This window comes from Taurulus bubalis (assembly GCF_910589615.1).
Source record: "Taurulus bubalis genome assembly, chromosome: 1".
Lineage (NCBI taxonomy): Eukaryota > Metazoa > Chordata > Actinopteri > Perciformes > Cottidae > Taurulus > Taurulus bubalis.
Window position 1 is genome coordinate 29,371,784 of NC_136589.1, and position 23,842 is coordinate 29,395,625.

Sequence of the window (23,842 nt, forward strand, 5' to 3'; positions counted from 1 at the left end):
TGATATTTGTAGGATCATTTCCATAACTCTATAAACGTGCACAAAATTAATTTCTAATAAAGCACCCTCACAGAACAAGAACAATAGGATCATGTGATCTCTTTTTATGAGAGTACTGTACAACTTCTACATGCAATGCTGCTGGAGGAGAATTCTGATAATATCAGCTTGCATATACTGCAACATACAAATACATACATAGAGAGAGAGAGAGAGAGAGAGAGAGAGAGAGAGAGAGAGAGAGAGAGAGAGAGAGAGAGAGAGAGAGAGAGAGAGAAAGAGGATGCATTCAAGTGCATTCCAATAAAGTCTGACATTTATTGTTGAAAGTAATAACTTATAGATCGGTCAGTATGCTACACAGTAGTGTGATAGCTGCTGTGTTTTAGAATTAAAGCAAGGTGCAAGGAAAAAGTAGCTACAGCTCAGTGTTCACTCCTGTCATTGTTTAGAACAACGAGAAACTTCTTAATGACACCAATTATTCACACAGGAAGAGCATACTTGATAATGATACACACCATTACTTATTCAATCACTAGCTGCCATGACTACCATCTGGTTGTTCTATTTAATTAAGCATAAATCAAAATCTGATCAATCAAGGACAAAATAACCAGACTTGATAAGGGCCTGTTCTGCTATGTAATAGTCCTGAATAAAATCTCATTTTAAAACCTTTATCTTATCAGCTTCTGCAGTGCTTGTTTCTCAATGAATTATTGTAATCCGCAAATCACTACTCAGGTAGTATTCCAGCATAAAAATACACCGAAACAGGGTGAACAGAGATGTAAGAGTGAGATTATAGTGAGACAATGCATGTAACAATGTCCCAGAACCCAAGGTGACGTCTTAAGTTTGCTATTTATTTGTTGGTATTTAATTGACAATAAAACAGAACATAATAAGAATAGAGTAGCTGGCACCGTACTTTCTCAATTAACTGTGCCTATTACTCAGCTATTTGTTGAAGCAGCTCTTTTGGTCCTGTGGTCCCACAAACGGCACTTTCGGCTGGAGAGTCTGTGTGTGATCATTATGATTTAATACGGAGATTAGCTGGGATGATAACTTGTATACTAGTGGTGGTGATGTCAAAGGAGTGGCGCCCACTATCTCAGAAAATGATCACTTTCTCAATGTAATTCTCAATCAAAGTTGAAATCATCGCAGTCCCCCCCCCCCCCACCCCCCCACCCCCCCCACGAGGGGTGTCGTGAAGGCAGCATGAGGGGGAATTCTCGACCGCCTCGTACGTAAACATCCTTGCGCACACTACCCACGATGCAGCGCGGTTGCATACAACATAGCCATCTTGTCAAGAGTGACTGAGAGAGGGAGGTAACTGGAGGCGCTGTTTAGATTCACGTTTGTTTTAAACCTGGAATTTAAGAGCGTTTTCCTCTCTCGATCGCCATTTGCTTCAAAGTAAGTGTCGCCACCGGATGACTTTAAGCTGCTGAGGTGAGTGGCAACAAAGGACTCCTTTCGGGAAGATGTCTCGCATACTTGTTCCGACGTAGGGGGAGTGTGCGGCAGCCAGTTGGCTTGACTTGCTAGCTAGCTCAGAGAGTGGAGGTCTGCGGGCCCTCCTCAGCCTAAAGTAGGTCCGGCAGCTGGGCAACACACTGCGACAACGGCTGTTTGACAACCGCACGACCGGGACCTTCGTGGGGTCGACCTGGACCGAGAGGAAGCTGGGGATCGACCCACCGACAGGCTGCTGGAATCCGTGTCTGAAGCCGCATTGCTGGACAAGACGACACGACGTGTTGCGTTACGTTACGGGCTCATGAAACGCAACAGGAGCCCGAGAGAGGAAGGGGGATGGCGTAGATTCATATTGATTACAGTCATCGTTAGCTGGGCCAAGTGAAATAGAGGCAAGATTGCTGCTTAATATGATCTAAGCCCATAGAAGCTGCATCCAGCTCTTCCCTTTCTGACGGAGGATACACATAGTCGTACTGGACTTGGAATCGGGCTGTCAATATGTCGAAAATGCCGGCCAAGAAAAAGAGCTGTTTTCAGATCACGAGTGTGACTCAGGCCCAGGTGGCGGCTATCGGTGCCGCCGACGACACGGAGAGTCTGGAGGACCCAGACGAGTCCCGGGCCGAAGACGGGTCGTCGGAGATATACGACTTGTCACGGTCCGAGTACGAGCCTGCGTGTGGCAGAAGTTCATCAGAAGAAGCACTGAACAACGTTGGCGATCCGGAGGCGGGCGGTGTTATGGCGCCGTCACACATACCTCAAGCCGGTCAGTTGTCTGCGCTGTCAGGCAATCTCATGGGGGAGTTTCGGAAGGTGGGAGTGCCGGGCTCGGCTCCAGGTGGACAGCAGCCGCCGGGGATCGGCCCGGCTCGGCCCGGGGCAATGCTGCAGCAGCAGCAGCCGGCTCCAGCAGTCGGCGCCGGGCCAGCCGGTGTGTCAGTAAACGCATCCCAGCCTGCTCCCAGTTCAGCAACTCCACCCGCCACCTCCACGGTGAGCTGCACCTCGCGCTTCAGGGTCATTAAACTCGATCATGGTACCGGAGAACCCTTTCGAAGAGGCAGGTGGACTTGTACAGAGTTTTATGAGAAGGACTCAGAGAGCTCTGCTGGTACTAGGACTTTAGATGGCATTAGGCATGCCGGTGCAACAACACTGGACCCTGCTGCAGACAGGGACAGTGGGATTGGGCATACGGGAGGCTCTGTGGTGGCCCCAGCGACACACTCGGGTCAGGGCTCTGTGGCGGATGCTTCTCTCCCTTCGTCCCGCATGCATTCAGTGGAGATGTCACCTCAGCAGCAGCCTCAAATCCTGCATCAAAACTACAGCGCCCGGCAACCGGGTGTGAGTGGGTCTGCCACGCAGAGCGCTTTCTCCGGCAGCAAGCCAGTGGGAGGTCTCCAGCCTTCTGCTCCCCAGAGCACGTTGCCCGTCGGACAAAATGGCCTGCCTCAGTCGGTGGTCCACATCCAGAAGTCCCCCATCATGCTTCCTTCAGCCCAGCCTACTGCTTACCCTCCACAGCAGCAGCAACAGCAGCAGCATCATCATCCTATGGGCCACCACCTGACCAGCCAGTCTTCTGGACTGCTGCAGAACCATACGGAGTACTATCAGCAGCAACAGCCCACTGGCCAGTCCCTCCCAGTGTCCAGCTTCTCTGCTGGATCACAGCCTGTGGGACAAGGACACCCTTTGGTCTTGCCTCCAGCCTCCGGAGGCTCTTCTGTGCCAAGTCAGGTTGGAGATGTTGCAGGAACAGGAGGTGGATCGGTACCTACTGGACAGCTAGCTCCTGGCCTCCTGCAGCAGCAGACTGTAGGAATGGGGGCGGTCGGCGGCTCCATACTGGTTGGTGGATCCACTTTGAGTCAGTATACAGCCGCTGGACAGCCTCAACCCCACGGCCTCCACCCTACATCCTCTGGTGTACAAAATGTGCCTCCCACCGCAGTGAGCTCCACTGTGCCCAGTGCCTCCAGTGAAGCCATGCCAAATGTGACAACTTCCAGTTGGCCTCCAGGTCAGATACCCCACAGCAGGACTCTAGTGGCTTTGGGCATGCAGGGCCTCCCGACAACTGGATTTGGACATGTGGAGGGAGGTGGTGGTGGTGGTGGTGGAGGGAAGTCAGAGGTTCTCGTCAACGCACATTCTCCTGTTGTCTCTGGAAAGGAACCGATGAAGTCCTTCATGCCTGAGAGCCTGCAGCTCACCACTCCAACTGTCAACAGCTTGTTTGGAATCCACATACCTATCGACGGGGATCTGGACAGGTAACAGTCTCTAGATCTTAATATAAAGTGTGTGAGAAATGATCATCCCTGTTGAGCATCATCATGCCTTGTGCAACATTATACATAATACACACACGCTGAACAATCAACATTCAGATACTGTAAGTCTTAACTGGGCCTATTTCAGTGCACAGTAGGGGAGCACTTGTTGAAGCAGGCATGAGTTGTGACAGTCGTTGGTCATCTAGTTTGTTAGATTACGTAGTAGGAAGATCATTTAATGTTTGTTCTTTCTCATTAGGGCCTAAAGTAGTAAGCGGAGTGCAGCCTACTAGAGGAGAACATCCATGGCTTCCACTGCACAGGCAACAACTTGTTAAACATGCACACGACTCCTGTAATATTGAGACTCACTGTGAATTGTTGTTTTGTTTTGAGGTCGCATTTTGTTGCAGATTTAGTATCTCCAACCTCCCTTTTCTTCCCTCTTCAGCTATCACCCTCAGGACAGTGGCCTTGGCTGCAAACATTCAAGATGTGTTGCTAGTTTCCACTGTGCAGAGAATTAGCTGAGCTTTCTATTAGCCTCCGGATACTGCTGGCCTCTTGCTAAATACTAAACGTGATGATTCTTTCTGGCAAGTTCTTTGTTTTCTAAGCGGAGTTGTGGATGTTACATCATGATGGACATCGGCGATCCTGATATACTCTGAAGGTGTATGTCACACTGAATATTCAAACATATAAATATAACCCATCAGGGTTAAGATTGAAATATGGTATTATTCTTTTGGGATAATTAAGTTACGTCAGATAGTAAGCGGAAAAATATGACTACATTTGTGTCCATGTGGCAGTCTTATTGTGGGTCATGGCATTCAATTAATTCCCTTAAGTAATCTTTCTCTTAATTCCTGAGTTTTAGTGCTTAGTCTTAGACTTGTAGTCGATGGCACACATGAGCGGAAATGACACGGTACTTTTTTTTTTTTTTTTTTTTTTTTTTTTTTTAAATCTAATTTTTACCTTAAATCTCATTTTTCATTTACAGGTATATCAGAATAAAGACCAGAATACGTATTAAGATTGCAGAACAATGCTACTCACGTATTCACGTTAATGGACAATTTCTTAAACTGTGTTAAGCCATGCACTTCGCATTTATCAGTCTTTGAAGATGATCTTTTTTCTTTTGTGTCATCATTTTTTTTTTTTCAAAGTCTGACACTATACACACGTGCAGCTGTCCTTTTTTCCTCACAAAGTATCGTTGTGCCTTTTTTAAAGCATTATTTAGGTTTGTGTCAATGCAACAGACGGTGAGTTTTTGGAGTACCTATGTATTGCTCGTGAGAGGACCCGGCTCCCAGGCTGATAAGAACAGGAGCCTCTTACGACAGCTGAGCCCTATCAGACAGTGAGCAGTAGTCTTTCCACTGTGCCTCTATTCTACAGATAAGAGACATGACAGTGGGGTGTGTCAACCAACTGGGCTTGTTGGCTCTTTTCTTTTGCAATAATATGTGAGCTTAAGTAGTGTATGTTCTGTTTAGGGCCTTCTGAACAGGCTTAAATCTACATGCACACTCCCACTTCAAGAGCTGTGAACCAGTCATTCAGAGCCGAGCTGCTTTGTTGGTTTTGTACCACTGGTGCAGCATGAGTGCTGCAATCAGTGCTTTGTACCTACCACCCCACCGATTGACTGACAGACATGGCATGACGGTTGTTTATGTGCAGATGAAGTGCTGAATGACATTTATTTGCGGCTGCAACTGTAGTATGTTCAAAGAGGTGGAGGAAGCTGCAGAGTGAAACTTGTGCTTCACTTCACCCGGCATTGTAACTATCCTCGGCACATCTCCACCCCTCCCTTCCCAGCCTTTTTGTCTCCAGCTTAATTTCTACATGTCCCCTGCACTTTTTTTATTTAGTCTCTTACTGCCCTACCCACCAGACAACAAAACACTTCTATCTTCTCCTTAGATGGAATATTTTAATAGCTTATATCTACAATCTGCACAACACAGAAAGCTATTGCACATGCGCTCAGTTTTAAATGCATGTGCTTTCCACAGTTTGCACAACCTGGACCTCTGGTCGGCCCAAATGATTGTTCCCATGTTCCTCCATCTTGTAGTGTTTCACTGCAAGTAATTAAAGCAGAACAGTGGAGATAAAGACTACAGAGTGAAGAAGTTGGTCTCATACTTATAACATGATTCCCTCATCTTAATGTTTCCCAGATGGCTTCAACAACTGAAGGCGTAAAGTAACTCTGGACTGTCATATTGTCTTTGTTGCACTCACAGAGGAGTTGCTTTTATTTTGTTGGATAAATGTCTTTCGTCTGTGTGTTATTGAACTCATGCTGGGGAGGTTTGCGTTATTGTCCTCGCGTAATGGTAGCTTATGTAACATTGGCCATAGGCGGTAGGAGAGGGGAGGGATATAGTGGAGCAGTTACTGCTAACATGAATTGAGAGACTGTCTGTGTGGGTGGATGAGGGGTGTGTCTGTAAAAGGGGATGGGTTGACTTAGTGTGTATGCGTGCACAAGTATCCATGTTGGGGGAAGGGGCCACTCGAGGAATTGAGGCAACACTTTTCAAGAAATTCACCATGGACATGGCGTACTCATTTTTCGAGTGCGGGTGTATGTGTGACACAGAGACAACATGTGCCGGCGGGTCTTTCCCTCCCCTATGTGACCTCTGGTTTACTGCTGTATCCTGTTTTCAGTCAGAGTCCCTCGCACCGCTCTCCACCTTCTATTCATTTAATATTCCTTAGCTCACTCCCCACTTCCGCACTGGGGCTCTCTGGTCATATTGTATGACATTTTGTGGGCCCATTTTATCCAGAGTGCCTCAGAGGTAGAAGTAAACACATCTTTGGCCAACAGTAACCCGAGTTCTGAACCTGGCGGCCATCATTCATGCTGTAATACTGTACCGCACTCTTAAAGGAGCAATACCTGTAACTCTGCAGTCTTTTTTAGATTGTGTTGAAACAGTTTTTAACGGAAAGGTGTATATTATATTCAACAGCACCCCTTCCCCCCCGAGTGTCTTTAGCAAAAGAGTAATGATTAATCTTCTGACACAGACTGTGTATGGTTTTTATATTTCTGTTGACACAAGTTGTTCATCCTTATGACCCCTGCCTTCTCTCAGCCTGAGAGCTATTTTCAAAAAGAAATGTGTAATTATTTTGGTTGGTCAACGCTACTAGCTTGTAGGCTTTGCTTCCACCTCCAGCCTCCAGCCCAGGTATGGAGGCTCTCCATTGTTCTGACAAGCAGAAGAACATCACCAACTCCGCCCAAGGTTTCCCTGGCCTGTTCAACTGGGGATGTGCTGTGCTGCAGATAAGCTGAGCTGAGAATATGCTAGCTATCTTGTTTTTGGAAAGTGGTACTCGAGTAACTTGAAGGATTACAGAGACTCACCTTTCAGCTGTTTTGTTCTTCTGGCTTTTCACCAACAAGAAACAAATAATATTTTTTTCAATAATTCCTTTATGACTATTATACTATTATTTTTTTTTATATATATATAATTTCATTCTCAAGTAACTTAGAGGTCAGTACTGTCAACATATACTTCAACATGTAGGTCATTGAGTCACTTTATTAGATTTCATGCAACTCCCTCTAGAGCCACAAAGGCTTCATACAATTTCCCCCAACACCGGTAAATACACTTAAAAAGATAAAATAGGTGGAGTCCCCTTTTTAAATGCATAGTGCGATTGAACTGATTAGCAGCTAATCTTTAGGTTTCAGTTTAATCCCAATTCCTGTCCTGCTCAACCCATTTTCTTTCCAGTTTTTTTTTTTGTTGACTGCTTCACTTTTGTTCGATTTGTTCTGAACAAGTGCTTGCTTGCTGCATGCAGAACACAGTAAAGCAGCTTATGTGTTTCCACACTGTTAGTTATTGAAAGTGTCGAGGGCGAAGGGACTTTTTGGGGGAACTACAGCCTGGAATCAAAAAGTTGAACTAGATATCTGCGATCGTCACGGGGATATCGTTCCTGGGTGTCTTGTCACTAACCTATGCTAGGAGCATGTTAGCATCCAAGTTCCCAATATCCTCTGGTGGCCATGCTGTAATCACATGATGGCTCCAAGTCGTCCCTGTTCTCCAGCTCCCTCGTCTCCAACCCAAAACCTGCTGAAAGAAACTCTCATAGGGCAGCTGGAATCTAAATAGTTTCAACCTCTGTGGCAGATAGAAGAATGGTGCAGAGAACCTGAAGCCTCATGAGCACCAGCAGTGACAGATTTCAAGGCTACTCTCTCACCTTCCTCTTTGCACCCCCTGACTATCAGTTACTCTAGCTGTTTGTCCACCCCCACCTTGCCAGCCCGCTTTCCTGTTGCCCGCCACACTAAAGCAATTATTTGTTGAATAGAGCTTAATGGGAGGGTTTGCACTGGAATTAGCCTTGCTAGCGCACTCCTCCACTGGGATACTGGAAATACAGCAGAAAACACAAGCAGTCTCTAATCGACCAATCGCAGCTCTTGGCCGATGCACTACGCCTCCACAACACCTTGACGCAGAAGCAAAACTCGATGATAACACTTTTGTTTTCTGTGTACTTTCCACTCACGCCCCCCTCACGTAATGCCTCTGTTTTCTCTTGCTCAATGAGTTGGCAAGGTTATTAAGAGTTCAACACTGTGAAACGTAACCTCTGATGCATCCACTGGCTTGCAGTGCAGGCACATTGAAGGAAAAACCATGTGATGTGCTCCAGCTAGATGTGTGACATCAACCAGCAAGAATGCACTCAAAAGGTTATTTTAGTCTGCGACCAGGTTATACATTTTCTTTCCGGCAGTATCTGGCAAAGCTTGAGCATGTGCAGCCATCGTTTTGGTTTGCTTATGTGCTTTGAGAAAAAAGGTTTTAAAAAATGGAGAGTACTTTTGCACACACATGTCTGGGAGGTCCCTCCCTTGTCTTTCTGTCCTCCTCACACACCAGGCTCTGGGTTTAAGGGGGACTGCTCAACACAGTCGGTTTACAAAGAGGGGCTTTTATAAACGGATATTGACATGTTAAATTTCAGAGCTACAAAGAGCGCCATTGAGAGCCGAGTGTTTGCTAATTGAAGACAAGGAGTGATGACTCCTCCAGTTCTTAACCTCATTCATGAAGAGGTTGCTGGACACCATGTCATCTGACCTTGAGGATTTCAGACGGTAGCTGGCTTGCACAGAGCTCTGAGTTGTAGCTCTGGAAAAAAAAAAAAAAGGCCTATCTGTGGAGGTGTGTATCTGTGGTTTCTGTAGTGCCGTTGCCCGCAAAGTAAAATGAAGCAGAGGCATAGGTGGAGTTTTGTGAGTGTTTAGTCATGAGGTAATGTGACCAAGGGAGTTTGTGCCAGGGATTTCTAGGAAAAGAGACTTGGCCGCTGTAACATTCACACACATGCTGTAAAACAACTCCTCATTCTGCATATGTGTAACTCCGCCTGCGCTGGCTTGCTCCACTGTGTGCGTAGTTGCGCATATGCTCATGTCAGTGTGCATTTACATTTGTGTGAATGTGGGAGAGAAGCAGTTGGCTTTGAAAGGCACAAGCCTGGAGTAGATTAAATGAGTGTGTGTCGGGGTCAGAGTGGGGATTTCCTTTCCCTTCCTCGAAAAAAATAAAAAAATATATATATATATATCTCCCATGGCATAGAACAAAGTGTACTAATGCTGTAGCTAATGAGCGGCAGCACAGTCATTTCTCAACACGGTTAACAACAAAAAGGATTTTTTTTTGTGTGTGTTTTAGTTGCGAGGAAAACAACCTTTGTATGAATGATGGCCAACATACTGTAAGGAAATGGCCTGAAGGAGGCCCTTAAAGTTAAAGAAGCTGTTCCCACCTTTGAACACACATTCCTGCATTGAGGTCAGGACTCTCTTTCACCAGCCCCTTTGCTTTACTTTGTTCAATGTGTGTTCATATGTGTTTTAGAAAACTAAGAGCCTTTCCTCCAGCCAATTTAATTGCATGCACGAGCGAAGGAGTTTTCTGAGGGGGAATGAAGTTGCATAAGGAAACATTTCTAGGACTTTAGTCTGCTTTCAATGTTTCAACTCTTCCCTATCTCTGTCTTTTCTCTCTTTCCCTGAATGTGGTTGACACAGGAACCCCTCCAAGGCTTTCTACCAGGCCTTCCAGTCTGGCAGCAGATTAAGGGACTCAAAGGCCCACAGTGATAGGTACAGTACTATACTGGATTGGACTGGACAGGCCTGCAATAGTGTAACAACATGTGTGCTGTGTTCAGGAGAAGTGAGCTTTGCTTTCACCACGTGCATGGTTGGAGTTTGGAAATAAAGCCTGAAAGCAAGCGCAGGATTGGCCAATAGACAACAACATCTCGGGCTCTCTGTAATTTCTCTCCCAAAGACTGCCTCTGGGCCGTTCTTTGACTGTCTGTGTCACTTAAACGTTCTGGTTTGTTTACTGCCTGGGTGTTCCACAAGTCGGGCCACCATCTCTATTGTCTCACGTACCACCTATTTGCTGAGCTCTTAGGGTGCAGAGACGAACCAGACCGTTGAACTTTCAGTTGAACGTTAAACAATTCAGAATCCTCTTTATTGGGCAAGAATGTGTGCACGTGCAAAGACTGTGACTAAAATGTACAAGTAAAATCAAATTGCGGCTGCAACTGATGGTTATGTTTAATCATCAATCAATTAATCTATTTTCTCAAATAAGCAATAAATCATATCGTCAGATTTAGTCAGGCCAATACGAACCAATTGCAGTTATGGGTGTATATGTTGGCCGATATGTGACAAAGAAATTGCAGAAATCACAAATTTAGTATTAAGACTGGTTTGTTTTGGGTATATATTACAAAAATATCCTATTGGCTGATGTTATTGGTTATTATAAACACTCAAATCAATGTTGACCTCAAACATTCAGTATCGTTGGGGATATTACATAAAACAGCACCAGAGACTGTTTTTTTAAAAATGAATGCAGTCGATTGATAATCAAATAGTTGCCTCATCGTTTTCTATCAATTAATTGACCAAACGTTTTAGCTCTAAACGCAATTATGTAATCAACTATACGAACTATACAACAAATTCCCCAAATATCCCTCTGAACGGTCCATGAAATGTAAAACTTGAGGATCTTAATCTACAGATGAGATGAAATGAAGTTGAAGCAGGAAGTAGAGCTGCAGTCTAGATATTTTTGAACAGGCACTCTGTAATGTCATCACTCGCATGAGTTTTCACTTCCCGGTTAGTAATCTGGAAAAGCTGCTTGTTTACAACCCGTCTGATCATCTGACTGATCGTGTTTCTTGCAGACTGATTTACAGTCTCAGCATCCCAAGATCTCAGACTGTTGTTAGAAATAAATTATTTGAACATCCTCAACTTGTGGCTTTTAAGTGGATGAGGGAGGCTGAAGAGTGTGTGCATGCTAACTGTAACACGGGACCTAAATAACCGCCTGCTCTCTAGTGCAACGCTCTCCACCGCTTCACTGCTTCTGTCAAATGGTCCATCGACCTTTTAATCAGTCACATTTTAAATTCATCATTGAGCTATTTAATAGATACACAACACTGTAACATGTGGACTCTGTCAGTGTGTTCTTAGAGACACAACAAGATCGCAGTGAGACAGAGCATGAGGCCTTTTACAAAAATGAAAAGGGAAGCACATGAAACCATATCTGAGTGACAGGAAATGAAACTGTTTTTAGAGAAATACAGAACTGACACACACACAGAGACACACACCATCCATTTGCTGCCTCAACTGCATTTATTTAACTTTATTGGCGCAAAAACAACTGATAAATCAACGTTGTGATGGCAATATCAAAATGACAATGTTGTCTGTAGTGTTATTACTTAAAGACTCAATATCTGTTTTACTTTTGCGATCTTCATTTGCCCAATTTAAATTCTACTTTCAATAGAAGGCAAAATATTAAGATTGGATTGTTATGAGCCCCATGCTTGTTTTCTTTTGTTGTTGTTGTTGTGCATACGCTGTTCTGCCAAAGGCTACATTTGTTTCTATGAAAGCAAAGGTAACCAGGGCTTTGTTTGAGACTGTTCGGTAGATCTTGTCAATGGCCTTTGGTATTGGCCATAAATCAGTCTATTTCATTAAGCCGCCAAAGGCTTTATTTGTTTAGGTTGACGGTCTATCCGCCTCAGGAACACCTGAAGGGAATTTCCTCAGATTTGGCACAAATATGCTAGACCTAGACCTATATTTTGGTGATAAAAGGTCAAGGTCACTGTGACCTCACAAAGCAAGTTCTTTGGCCTATGCTAATTTTGACAATTTCACTTGAATGTCTGATAAGACGATAGGAGGAAGTGATGCTACTTGACTGGTTGGCACAGTCGTACAACTGTGAGGCTGTAATTCTATCTCTGGTTTATTTGGGATCACGTCCGAGGCAACCAAACGACGTCGTAGAAGAGATTGTGAAAGCAAAAATGTGACACTTTGGCAAAAGAAGACACAGACCTTATATTTCCTACAAATCTTTTTACCCTGCCCCTGTATTAAAGTGACACCACTCCATGAGAGTCGGACCACATGGTCCGCTGTATAAAACAACCTCTCCTGCAGTGGAGAGAAAATGACATACAAACACACATTTATACACGTTTGTTTACATGGAAATATTTCTGTCTCATCTATACTCTGTATTTAACCCCTTAGCGTCCTATGGCCCGCTATCGGGCCAGGGAACGTACACTGTACAGTTTAAGTGTACAGTGTACGGTACATGCACACTTTAGCCGATCTTTATTTATAGTTCGATACAAGTGTGGTAGTGCGTTAGAAAGCTACGGTTCTCTGGATTCAAATTATGTCAACCATTTCAAGATCGGACCACCACAGCAGCTACAGTTAACGTTAGTGTCAAACAACAACAAACAAACAATATACACATCTAGGCAACTCACCGATGACGCCTCATGGTGACCCATAGCTCGATCATATTACAACAAAAACTGTCTTGTTACGTCGTAAAAACGTCCAGACAATCCAATCCAGTAAAATATTTTGTCCAAAACACTTGATTATATGCATAAATATCCACAAACTAGTGCTGCATCATTTGAAATCAGCCAGCAGATATGACAAAATATTTCCGTATCTTCCCTGTAAAAGCCGTTATCATGCCTGCACTGAAGAAAACTTGATACCGGACTGTCCGTTGAACTCTAACCTTTCGATTGACACCAAACGTGAGCCAATAGGAGCAACATGTCCTCTTCACAGCCTACATTAGCCAACGCGAGTCAGCGTTGGACCGCGCCCACTGAGCCCGATTTGAGCCAATGAAAAGACGAAAACGGTATGCAGATTACGAGCGCGTCAACAACTGCGTCACGGTAAACAGTGGACGTAGTTTCATTCAGCGTCAATACAAAAACTGATAATGGCGAATCTGTTGGCGAAATCACGTTATTATTTTACAAAAGAGGCAATGGAAATGTGTCTCCGGCGTGATAGCGACAATTCTGGGGATGAAATATCCGAGGAAGAAAGTGAAATGTCTTTTGACTCCGAGACAGGAACTGTTTGTGGCTGGAGGAGACGTTATTCTCGACAAGTAAGTATTTTATTATTGCCATATTATTAAATATTGTAGTTTATATATTATTATTTTGACATAAAGGAAATGTTTCTGGCGAACAACAGGCTCGTTCGTTAGAGCTGCTTCTCGCCTGGAATCCAGACGAGAGCTGCGTCATCAGCAGGAGGCGTTCACAAAAAACTGAGACCAAGTCTGACAGTTTTCAGCTGACTGAAAAAGTAAACACACGAAGTCACAGATAAAATGACTTCCTGTTAGTTCCGATCTTTAGTGTACTTGTAGTTTACAGATTACGTTTTGATTTATTCATATGTGTTTATAAATATATGTATGTAGAAATGTGTGTCCATCCTTCTTTTTATGTCTGCCTGTGAAATTCTGTGCAGAACTGGCTCATCTCGATCGAGCCTATTATTTTCGACAGGTATTTTATTATTGTTTTTTTATTATTATTATTATACGTTGTAGCATATATATTATTATAGTATTTCGACATAAATAAGCTTAAATTTGAATTATGAATACATATTGTGTAGATTGCCTTTCGACATGCATTTCCCCAGTGAGGCTGCTGACCTGTTGGGGGATGGGAAGGTGTTTGTGTAAAGACACTTTAGGTGTTACTGCTAGTCTGGGTGTGGTGTGGTGTGGTGTGTATTGTCTTTTATTTTTCTCCCCAACTCCCCAAAGAAGTTCTGCCAGCAGGAAAACACCTAAAGGGAAAGGGGGAAAGGAAGAGGAAGAGGGAGAAGCAGCAGCAGCAGCAGCAGCAACAATCAAGCCGGGCCGTCAACTGGCAGACCTGAAGAAGGATGGAACGGCACTGACATTCCAGACATTACACCACCACAGCCCACCTTCAGACCCAACCGTGCACCAGGACCACAGCTGATTTGTACAGCCACATACACAGCCCTGCAGCTGTTCTAGCTGTTTTTCACCACATCCATTTTACATACAATAATTGCACACACAAATGAGTTTGGGCTAACTCAGCACAAAACACCCTCCAACCCGTGGATTGCGATGACATTGGAGGACATGTATTAATTCATGTCCTTGGTGGTCTACTTTGGTGTGGTGAAAGTGTGTGCATTCACAGTTTACTGGAGAGGGGGAAACCTGTACAGCTTGCATTACCCCAAAAAGGTAATGGCTGGAAAGAAGTTCCTCAGGATCGTCCGGACACTTCACCTCAGCAGCTTGGAGATGGATGCTGCAAACGAGCAGAAGAGAGGCACACCAGCCTTTGATCGACTCGGCAAAATAAAACCTCTCTACGAGGAGATGAGGGAAGCCTGTAAAAGGAACTATCACCCCAGCCAAGAGATTTCGATTGTTGAGCGAATGGTTGCCTCCAAAGCCCGCATTGCTATCAAGCAATACATGAAAAACAAGCCTAATCGCTGGGGATTTAAATTTTTTGTTCTGGCGGACTCCAGGAATGGCTATACGAGGGACTTTTTTTATATATGAGGGCAAGTTACAGGGAAAGACTGGCAAGGGACTGAGTTACGATTCTGTGATGGAACTCATTAATACACGTTTTCTGGGCACTGGCTGCAAGCTATATGTGGACAATTTCTACACAAGTCCAATCCTTTTCACTGACCTCCTTCAAAAGAGGATCTGGGCGTGCGGAACCATCCGCACAAACCGAATTGGATTCCCAAAAACCAAAGTGAACAGTCTCGTCTCGAAATCAGCCCGTGGCAGCATTCGCTGGATCCGGAAGGACTCCCTCCTCTTTGTCCAGTGGCGAGACACGAGGGACGTGTTCAACCATGCGGAGAACACCATACAAAGGTGTCTCAAAGATGCAGATGGAAACTGGGCAGTGAGGGACATCCCAGTCCCACCAGCGGTGAAGCAGTAGAACCGGAATGTACTATATATTCAACTATGTTTTATGTCCTTTCAAAATGTAATAATTTGTGTGTTTGATAAATTTATGTTTTGGTATATTTTTCTCAATGTTGTGTACTTCTGTCCATCCAGGTGCATGGGTGGAGTGGACCTATCTGACGCCCTGTTCGGGTACTATAAAGTCCTCAATAAGACCATGAAATGGTATAAAACCTTTTTTTATCATTTCATGGACATTGCCATTGTGAATGCCTTCCTGCTGCACAAAGACCTGGCAAAAGGCAAAGGAGACATTCCAATGAGCCAGAAGGCGTTCCGTGAGACCCTCTCTGAGCAGCTGGCAGAGGTGGGATCTCCCTCCACAGCCAGACCCGTACCACCTCCTGCTCCAGGCGGGGGACATCACAAGCCGGTGTACATCAGTAGGCACAGCACTGTTGGTCGGCTGAAATGCAAGCAGTGCCATAGGAAAACAGCACTAAAGTGCTCCTCATGTGATGTGGCTTTGTGTCTGGTCCCAGGTAGGGACTGCTACAATGCATGGCACACGGCTAATAACATGTAAATTCCCCAGCACTGAAACAAGCACTGATACAAGCACACCCAAGGTCGCTCCTCCACTCCCCCTCCGCAGCTGAGCATAATCACACCCCTGCCACCACAACATGTACATAATTTTCTGTGTTATTATTAATATAAATGTAAATAGTTTGCTTTGTTTTTCTAATGTGTATTCATGTTTATTTGTGATGCTTATTCCACACTTAACATTTGTTCAAACTGTCTTTTCTACAGTGGAGATATAAACTGCTTTTCCACCAAAACATTTGTTTTGACTCTTATATGCACACAATTTAGTTTCAATTATGGGAAAAAACACTAATGTGTTTATGCTTCAATTAATCTGTCAGCCTTAGTGATAATGTATATGGATAGGATACCTCTCAGTGTCACCTTTCATTAGAGCCTAAAAATGAAGACTGTACGTTCAAGCGTTCAAGAATAGTAGTCTTTTTAGCATAAATGTGACTGGGTATCTAGGGTCCTCTGAAGTCTCCAAATGGCCTTTATTGGAAAACGCCTAGACATAACCTTAGTCAAACATGTGTAAAATATTCATTTTCTGTGATATTATAATAATGTTTTCACTTAGACTAGAAAAGGCCCATTGTCCCATTGTGTTTTCCAGTCCATAAGTCCCATTCATAGTCATCTACAGGCATCTATTTGCAAAGAAATAAAAACCTTATACTTTAGTGTGTTCAAACTCATATAACTCAGTGTCAGCAGCACTTAAAGTGATTCTGACTATTGTGGGGAAATACTTCAGATTGTTACCTTTCAAAAGAGACCAAGACCATGCATTTACTCCAAATATTTCAAGTACAGCTTCCAATTTACTTTGAGTATACCTGGACTTCAGTGATCACTGAAGTTTTCATCTTGCATCATCAGCAAAAACTCCAAACGTGACCAAAGTTTAGCAACAGCTTTTGTAATATTAAAAAGGGTTTGGGATCTGTAGAATGTTGTATCCAAAGTTGAAATTAATGTCAACATTAATTTGTTTTGCCTCCATAAAAGAACAACTATTCTAATTGATGATCATAGTAAAAAGCAACAAAACAGAAGAAAACCATTCAGCCTTTTGTGTACTTATTTAAAAATGTAGTTTGCTTATTATATTTTCCATCATACAAGGTTCCCCAAAATAATCTCATCAAATCTTATTCTGTGCGTCTTTATACAGTTGCTTTTGTCTCGATCTTGCAAAAGAGTACATTTTAGAATGAAAGCTTCCATCAGACGATCTGTTCCATCTATTGCTCACTCTGCAATTACACCCGAGTCACTTTTGATGCTTTTGCGCTTTCTCATTTATTCTTTGCTGGCTGAGTGCCAATGCCCGCTACACGTACAGCGTTGTGATATAGTGCGTCATATATGGTGAAAGTTGTCAGGTCTTGGATAAAATAAAAGTACATTTATTCAAATCGGATACAAGTGTAAAAAAGACTTTCTCTGTCTACCTTTGCTGTTGATTTCGCTGTCCCACACATTTACATTACAAACCTATAGCTTGGATAGAAAAATAAAGTCTAGATTAATTAAGACCCTGATTTAAGTTTTAAAAATAGATGTATGCATGCATCACAAATGTTTAGATAAGACTGACTTGCGCACCGGTTTCACCTTGGGAACATGACGAGGCCTCGCCTCTTCAGCTCTGAACCTGTCATGTCTGAGGACGAGTGAAATAGATTGTTTTATTTGTTTTTACTATGTTGCTAAATGCAAACTTACTGCCAGAGGCGAGGAATGATAACTGTTCAATATTCAGATGAGTTATTTGTCCCTGCTGCTTCACATGCCCCCGCCCAGAGTGTAAACGTTTCCTCCGCTAATGGATTTTTTTATTGACATTCCTATTTTACAGCTCACATTGTTAGACGAACACCGAACTCTACCCGGAGCTTCTAAACGTCAGTCGAGTTAATGCAGGAGGTGAAGTTGACAGAGGCGTCGGTTGCATAATCAGTGGCAGCGTAAGATCAAACCCTCATTAGCATAGTTTTATTTGAGCCCAGCCCTGAGCCTCCAGCGCTTGACCTGGCTCGTATCAGGAGTGATATACTGCTCGCTTTGTAGCGATGGAAAAAACCGAGGAGGCGGCTTTGCTGTGTATTAAACAGGTTTTGTTTTTAAGTAGGGCACTCAAACAAGTTCTTGGCTTTGACACGAGCGATAGAAGCTTCAACAAGATTGTGTGTGTCAGGGTTGGTGCTTAACCCAGCGCGCGCACACACTCACTCACTCACTCTCTCACTCTCTCACTCTCTCGTGTTGTGGTTTCTAAAATCTTCCCCCATTACCAGTTGTTCAAGGAAGTTCTACCATGAGCACCAGATGGTGTCCTAATATGGGTTTGACTTTATTGTTATTCCTGCTTGCTTCAACGTAACCAGTGTAGAGTAAAGAGTAGCCGCCCAAACCAGCGTGACTTAACCAACTCATCTTGAGCCACTTTGAATCCAGGAAGCAGAACTACTTCACTGTGAAAACCCACCAAACACGTTGAGAAGCATTATTGCGTTGTTGATGTTTTCCAGTCTCCGTAGTTACAAACTCATCACCAGCCTGTCACATGACCCACTGAAAGTACACTTTGGTGTTGAGAGTTTTCCTCTCGTTTTATTCCCTGGTTTGATCTCATCCCTCTCAACGTTGCCTCCACTGAAGCCAGCTGGAGGAATGCTTCATGCCCCCTGCTTTACTGGCAGTGAGGTCATTCAGCCGTTAGGAGGAGGAGCAACAACAAAGCATCACTGTCGAGCTGAGACGACAAGAGATGAAATGATCGTTGAGTAAGTCGAGTGGTAGAAAATTATTTGCAACAATTTAGGTAATTTGTTTTTTGTAGTAAACACAGTATCTTTAGGTTTTCTGTTGTTATACAAGCAATTTGACTACATCAAAATCCATTCATGAATTTCTGACGTAGACCAGACAATAAGTTCATTATTAATCATCAGAATTGCTCTTTGTTGCCAACATGCTAGAAACACACTTGTGTGAATCCTCTTCTGTCTCCACAACAGCTGCCTTTACAATGTCTCAGCAACTGAACTTAATTCTTAATTCTTTCCATACGTCTCATCTCTGGCTTACGTTGTCTTTCCAGATAGCATTATTCAGTCGCTGAATGCTCTCCACATCATGTGGATCGACAGTCCCTCAGAATCTTTTACTTCATTCTCTCACAATATGCACACAAACAAAAGACCATGATGACAATTCAAATTACTTCATTACAACTAATAATTATTGCGCATTCTCTTGATATAAAGTTGTCTTCTCACATTTTTATTAAGCTGGCGCAGCAAAAGTGCATCTTCGTTTGTTGCGAAAACTCTTATTTATTGTGCTTGGTTGGATGTGAAAACAGGAATTCATACCATTTTGGGGAAATAAAGGAAGAGGTTAGACATGTTAACTGACCGTAAAGAGGGCTCAGATTGGGCTATTACTGAATAGTAACTGCTATGTTGTACTGCTACAGAGTGTTTTGTCTGAGGCCTTTTGTCTGATGTCACTGGTGAAGCAACACGGGTGTAGCCCAGAGAGTCAGGGTCTGTACTTTGCAGACGGAGAGAGTCCTCTGGATAACTGCAGGAGGGCCTCGTCTAAATTATACACATTTTTATTTGAACAACATTTGGTTATGTAGCAACTGGTGGGGGTCACATAATGTGGCCTATGAGAGAGAGAAAGGATGCTAATGAGTGAGTATTGACTGCTCAAATGTGCATTCTTGTTTGTAATTTATTTCTCAAAGTGATGGGTGTGTTTCTGGGCCGAGTGACACCATGTGTATCTTATTTAACACATGTCTGCTCTGTTCATTGTATGATGTACATGCATGCAGCTCATGTTAGACATTGTCATATGTGGCGGTGATCAAAGGGATTACTGCACCGTCACTCAAAGGGGTTGTGAGTGGCAGTGTTTCATAGCAGCAGAGGTATCGAGAACATTCCTTCCTTGGTAAAGCCCACTGATGGCAATCTAGTGAGAGCTTCCTCTGGACACACGCACGTACACACACGTACACACACGTACGTGGAGGAACAGAACATTGTGTCCTCAGGGGGAGTCTGGAGTCAACCTGGTGTCTACTCACAGGCATCTTCCTGCCGCGTGTTGGTATTTCCATCAGACGTAAACCTTCCTTTAGGATTCTTTATTAGAGCCCGGCCGGTTCAGGGTTCTTTTAAATCAATTAGCCGATTACATTTTTTTGGGACCATAAATAAATCAAAATAAGATATTCACCAAGTCATGATGCAGTTAGAAAAAACAAGCTTTTTGGTGTCCTCTGATGGAGAGAATATTTAATGGTGACACTGTTACCTAAAACGTACTATATGTTAGACATTTCTGCACAATTTCTTGTCACTTAACCGGATATATGCTGCTATAAATTAATATTTGCTGATCATTATTTTTGCCTTGCTAGAGGCAGCGCTCTGGAGTTTACAATGTTCTGAAACATTACAACAACCATTGTATGAGTTTTTCAAGACATTTTGTACTGACTGTTCATGTACCGCCAACATGAGGTTGTGTGTGAAAACTATCGGATGGGTAATTTAATGATCATTTTAGAAAAGCCTTAATTAATTTAATTAATATTAGTATTTTTATATTATATATTTTTTCTCAAGAATTTAAGTTTTAATTAAGAATGTAACTGTTTATTTAACCATTTCTGAATGGATTCAAGTTACTGTTGATTTTGGTGGTTCCTTGGGACGAAAGCGGTAATGTTTCCAAGCCCCAGAGTCCTTTTTAGAAAACCTGTTGCTGCAGCAGGTCCGACAGTCTGCTGTGTGCGTGCAGTCCTGGTTCTGGTCCTCCAGCAGCGTGGTGTCAGTGTTTGCTCTCAGTGTGGGACCGGCAGAGCAGCGAGGCCAAACTCTGTGTTTTTGAGTTTCTAGTGACCTTGCACGATTTCATCTGAATTTGCCGAGCCTACATCATATCCTCTTTCTGCTGGGCTCGTTTACTTCTGAAGGTCATGTAAAGGCATCAGTACGAGATGGAGACTGTTGTTTCACAACCAGATGACCACAGTAACTTTAAGTGAACTGTATGAATTGGCACCAGCAGGCCTCCACACAAAGCCCTGAAGCCAGGCTACAGCAACTGTGGCTACAGCAAACGTGGCTGTGAAGTGGGCGGAGAAGAGATGTGAGGCCTCCTGTCTCCACCTCTGACTTCTCCACCTGCCGGTTCATGTTTCATTGTTCCAAATGTGGTCAAAGCTGACCGCGCCGGTGGCCTATTTTCCACCGGTGCTGCCGATGGCGCTTCGGCCGCGGTCAGTGCCATACCGTGCACGTTTTCTTACAAACCCCCGTGCTCCCCCGAGGACCCGATCTGGCATGCGGCCTTCCGGCCGCGGGGTAATTATAGCTGTAAAGCCACAGGTGGTGGGAGAGTGTGGGTGTTAGCCCCCAATAGTTCATATTAGCGCCCCGTCATTGAATATGTTGGTTACACAAAGCTTGAACCTGTTATGTTGCCTGCAGCCACGCGTTTCTAATTTATGCTGTAAACTCTGTGACCTGATCTAGATAGGATTTATAATATATAGTAGGGCTGAGAGAGGTGACGGGTCATTTTATATAATCTGTCATGGACTCCTGTGGGGATCTGATGGCGGGTGGTTGGATTAATTGAGCACCGGTGTTTTTTATATATATATATATATTTTTTTTTTTGAATGTCTGCTTTTGCCATCAGTTGGGGGAAAGACAAGCAGGGAAAAATGTGCTGAGTTTAAAACACACACACACACAGATTCTAACGTGATAACTTTGTCTTGTTTTTTAGGGCCTCAGGAACCAATGTTGCTGCCATTGATAATAAAATTGAACAGGCAATGGTAAGTAATCCACTTCTTTTACACATACACTGTAAAATAGTCTCACTTTTTAAATTTAAAATGTATGAAATAGGTATTCAGTTCCATGGAAAGACATCAACATCAGGGACCAGCATCTATTCATGTGTACTGTACTATGGTGCTGAATTAAAGTAATTTGTCTTGACCTTTCCTCTTTATATTTTGGGTTTTACAGACATCCAGCTTTCATGCCTATCTTGACTTATTGTCATGTTGTTGTTTTTTTGGGGGTTATTTAATATTCAACTAGAATGAACACATTTAGCCTTGAGCTTCACTGTCTGCTGCATGTTAGGACATGATGAATCAGCTGTCTCTGGTCAGGTCCTTTATGTTGTTGATCCAGTTGCACATTTCATGTCTGTTGCAGGACCTGGTGAAAAGCCATCTGATGTATGCGGTGCGTGAGGAGGTAGAGGTCTTAAAGGAGCAGATCAAGGAGCTGTTTGAGAGGAACTCTGTGCTGGAAAGGGAGAACGCAGTGTTAAAATCGCTCGCCAACAGCGAGCAGCTGTCTCAGCTGCCCGCCCAGCCGGCCACCAGCTCCGGTACCACGCCCCCCCAGCAAGGACTCAGCCAGCCTCAGCTACAGGCCCAACCTCCGCTTCAACTTCAGCTCCAGCCTCCGCTTCAACTTCAGCCTCAGCTCCAGAACCATCCCAAACCCCAGCAGCTCCAGACTCAGCCTCAGCTCGATCCCAGCCAACAACAAATGCAACCCAACGTCACCTCTGCTTGAAGTGCATCTGACCTGCTTCACAAAGGGCGGGTGGGGGGGGCATCGTCTCTGCAACATATTACAAATAGTCTATGTGAAATAAAAAAAAATAAAATAAAAAAAAACTGTCTTCTTAGCCACCAGCTTGACCACAAAGTACTGTGTGTGTGTGTGTGTGAGTGTGAGTGTGAGAGAGAGAGCAAGCAAGTGCGACTGTGAATTGGTGTTGGAATGTAAGTGTGTATGCATCTGTACTGTGGGCCTTTCCAGTGTTAATGCAATCATCGAGGGAGAGCGACAGAGCGACTTGGACAGAGAAAGTGTGTGTAGAGACAGAGTATCAGGGAAGGTCGGGGTGTTTGTTTTCATCTTGGCTGTGTTCCCGGAGTGGTCGACTGCTGGGTCCAAGCTCGTGGACAGGATGTCTTTTCTTGGACCAGGCCAGACCGGTTCGCGACCTGACCTGAAACCTGCTCAAACCGTGGGTGATGGAAAGGGAGTGCTTCAACTCACAGAAGGGACAAACGGAGTGATTGTCAGAAGAGCGATTATTTTTTAAATGAGATAATTGAGTGGGAAAAGGGGTATTTTTAGCCTTGCCGTTTCATGTTGTAAAGTAAAACGTGGGAGTCTGTTTTTCGGAGCGCCACACCGCTGCCATTACTTTTACATCAAGTCCAACTCTTGCATCATTATTTTGAGTTCTACTGTTAAGTGTTTTATTTATTACAGGGCTGCTATTCTCATAAATGAACAATTTCACAAAACCTGTCTAACATAACCCATTGGCTCGTTTCCGCTTCTGCAGTGTTACAACAGAATCGCCAGGGGCAACGCTTTGTTTAAAATGGTAGGCAAAAAAAAAACATCTGACAAATGTTTAACACTAACTCAAATTATACTCTGCAATTGCCAATTCATAGCTCGAGTATGAATGTACGTTTTTGTATAATATAAAGTATTAAGAGCCTTGATGGGTGACACTTCACCCGTTGACATCAAATCTAAATGTGAGCCTGCAGAATTTATTGGATGAAGATTAAATTCTGTTGGTTGTTTATCTAAAAGTGAATTAGTATTGCCATCATCCCCCTCATCTTTTTTTTCTTTTCTCCCAATGTTTTTCCAGGGGGGGAAAGCTGTGAAATCATTCAACCTACTTTGTAACCAAAGATGCAAAGCTGTGTAAATTGATTATTTTTAAATGCACACATGTATTTTTTTTTTTGTTACTTCCTCCTTCACAAAATATTTTGTTGCTGTTCAGCATGTTCTGCATGATCTGTAATCTTCAAACCACTTTCTTACCTCATTTTTATTCAGCACTCTTATTGTAAGACAGTCTGTGAACAGTGTAAATGGGGCAAATGATACGGAGCGCAGAGAAAAATAACCTAGTGTTACTGACACTAGTCACAGAGAAAAATGAAGTGAG

The 23,842-nt window shown here is 43.6% G+C and overlaps 1 protein-coding gene across 1 annotated transcript; it reads left to right on the forward strand.

Annotated features, from left to right (window-relative positions):
- Positions 1–1,995: 1,995 nt before the first annotated feature.
- On the forward strand, positions 1,996–22,438 carry LOC306734249 (TSC22 domain family protein 2-like; the record flags this gene model as incomplete). Its single annotated transcript, XM_079215595.1, has 4 exons — positions 1,996–3,779; positions 9,898–9,972; positions 21,617–21,668; positions 22,060–22,438. The coding sequence occupies 4 exons, from the start codon at positions 1,996–1,998 to the stop codon at positions 22,426–22,428; spliced, it is 2,280 nt and encodes a 759-aa protein (XP_079071721.1). The 3' UTR covers positions 22,429–22,438.
- Positions 22,439–23,842: the final 1,404 nt, after the last annotated feature.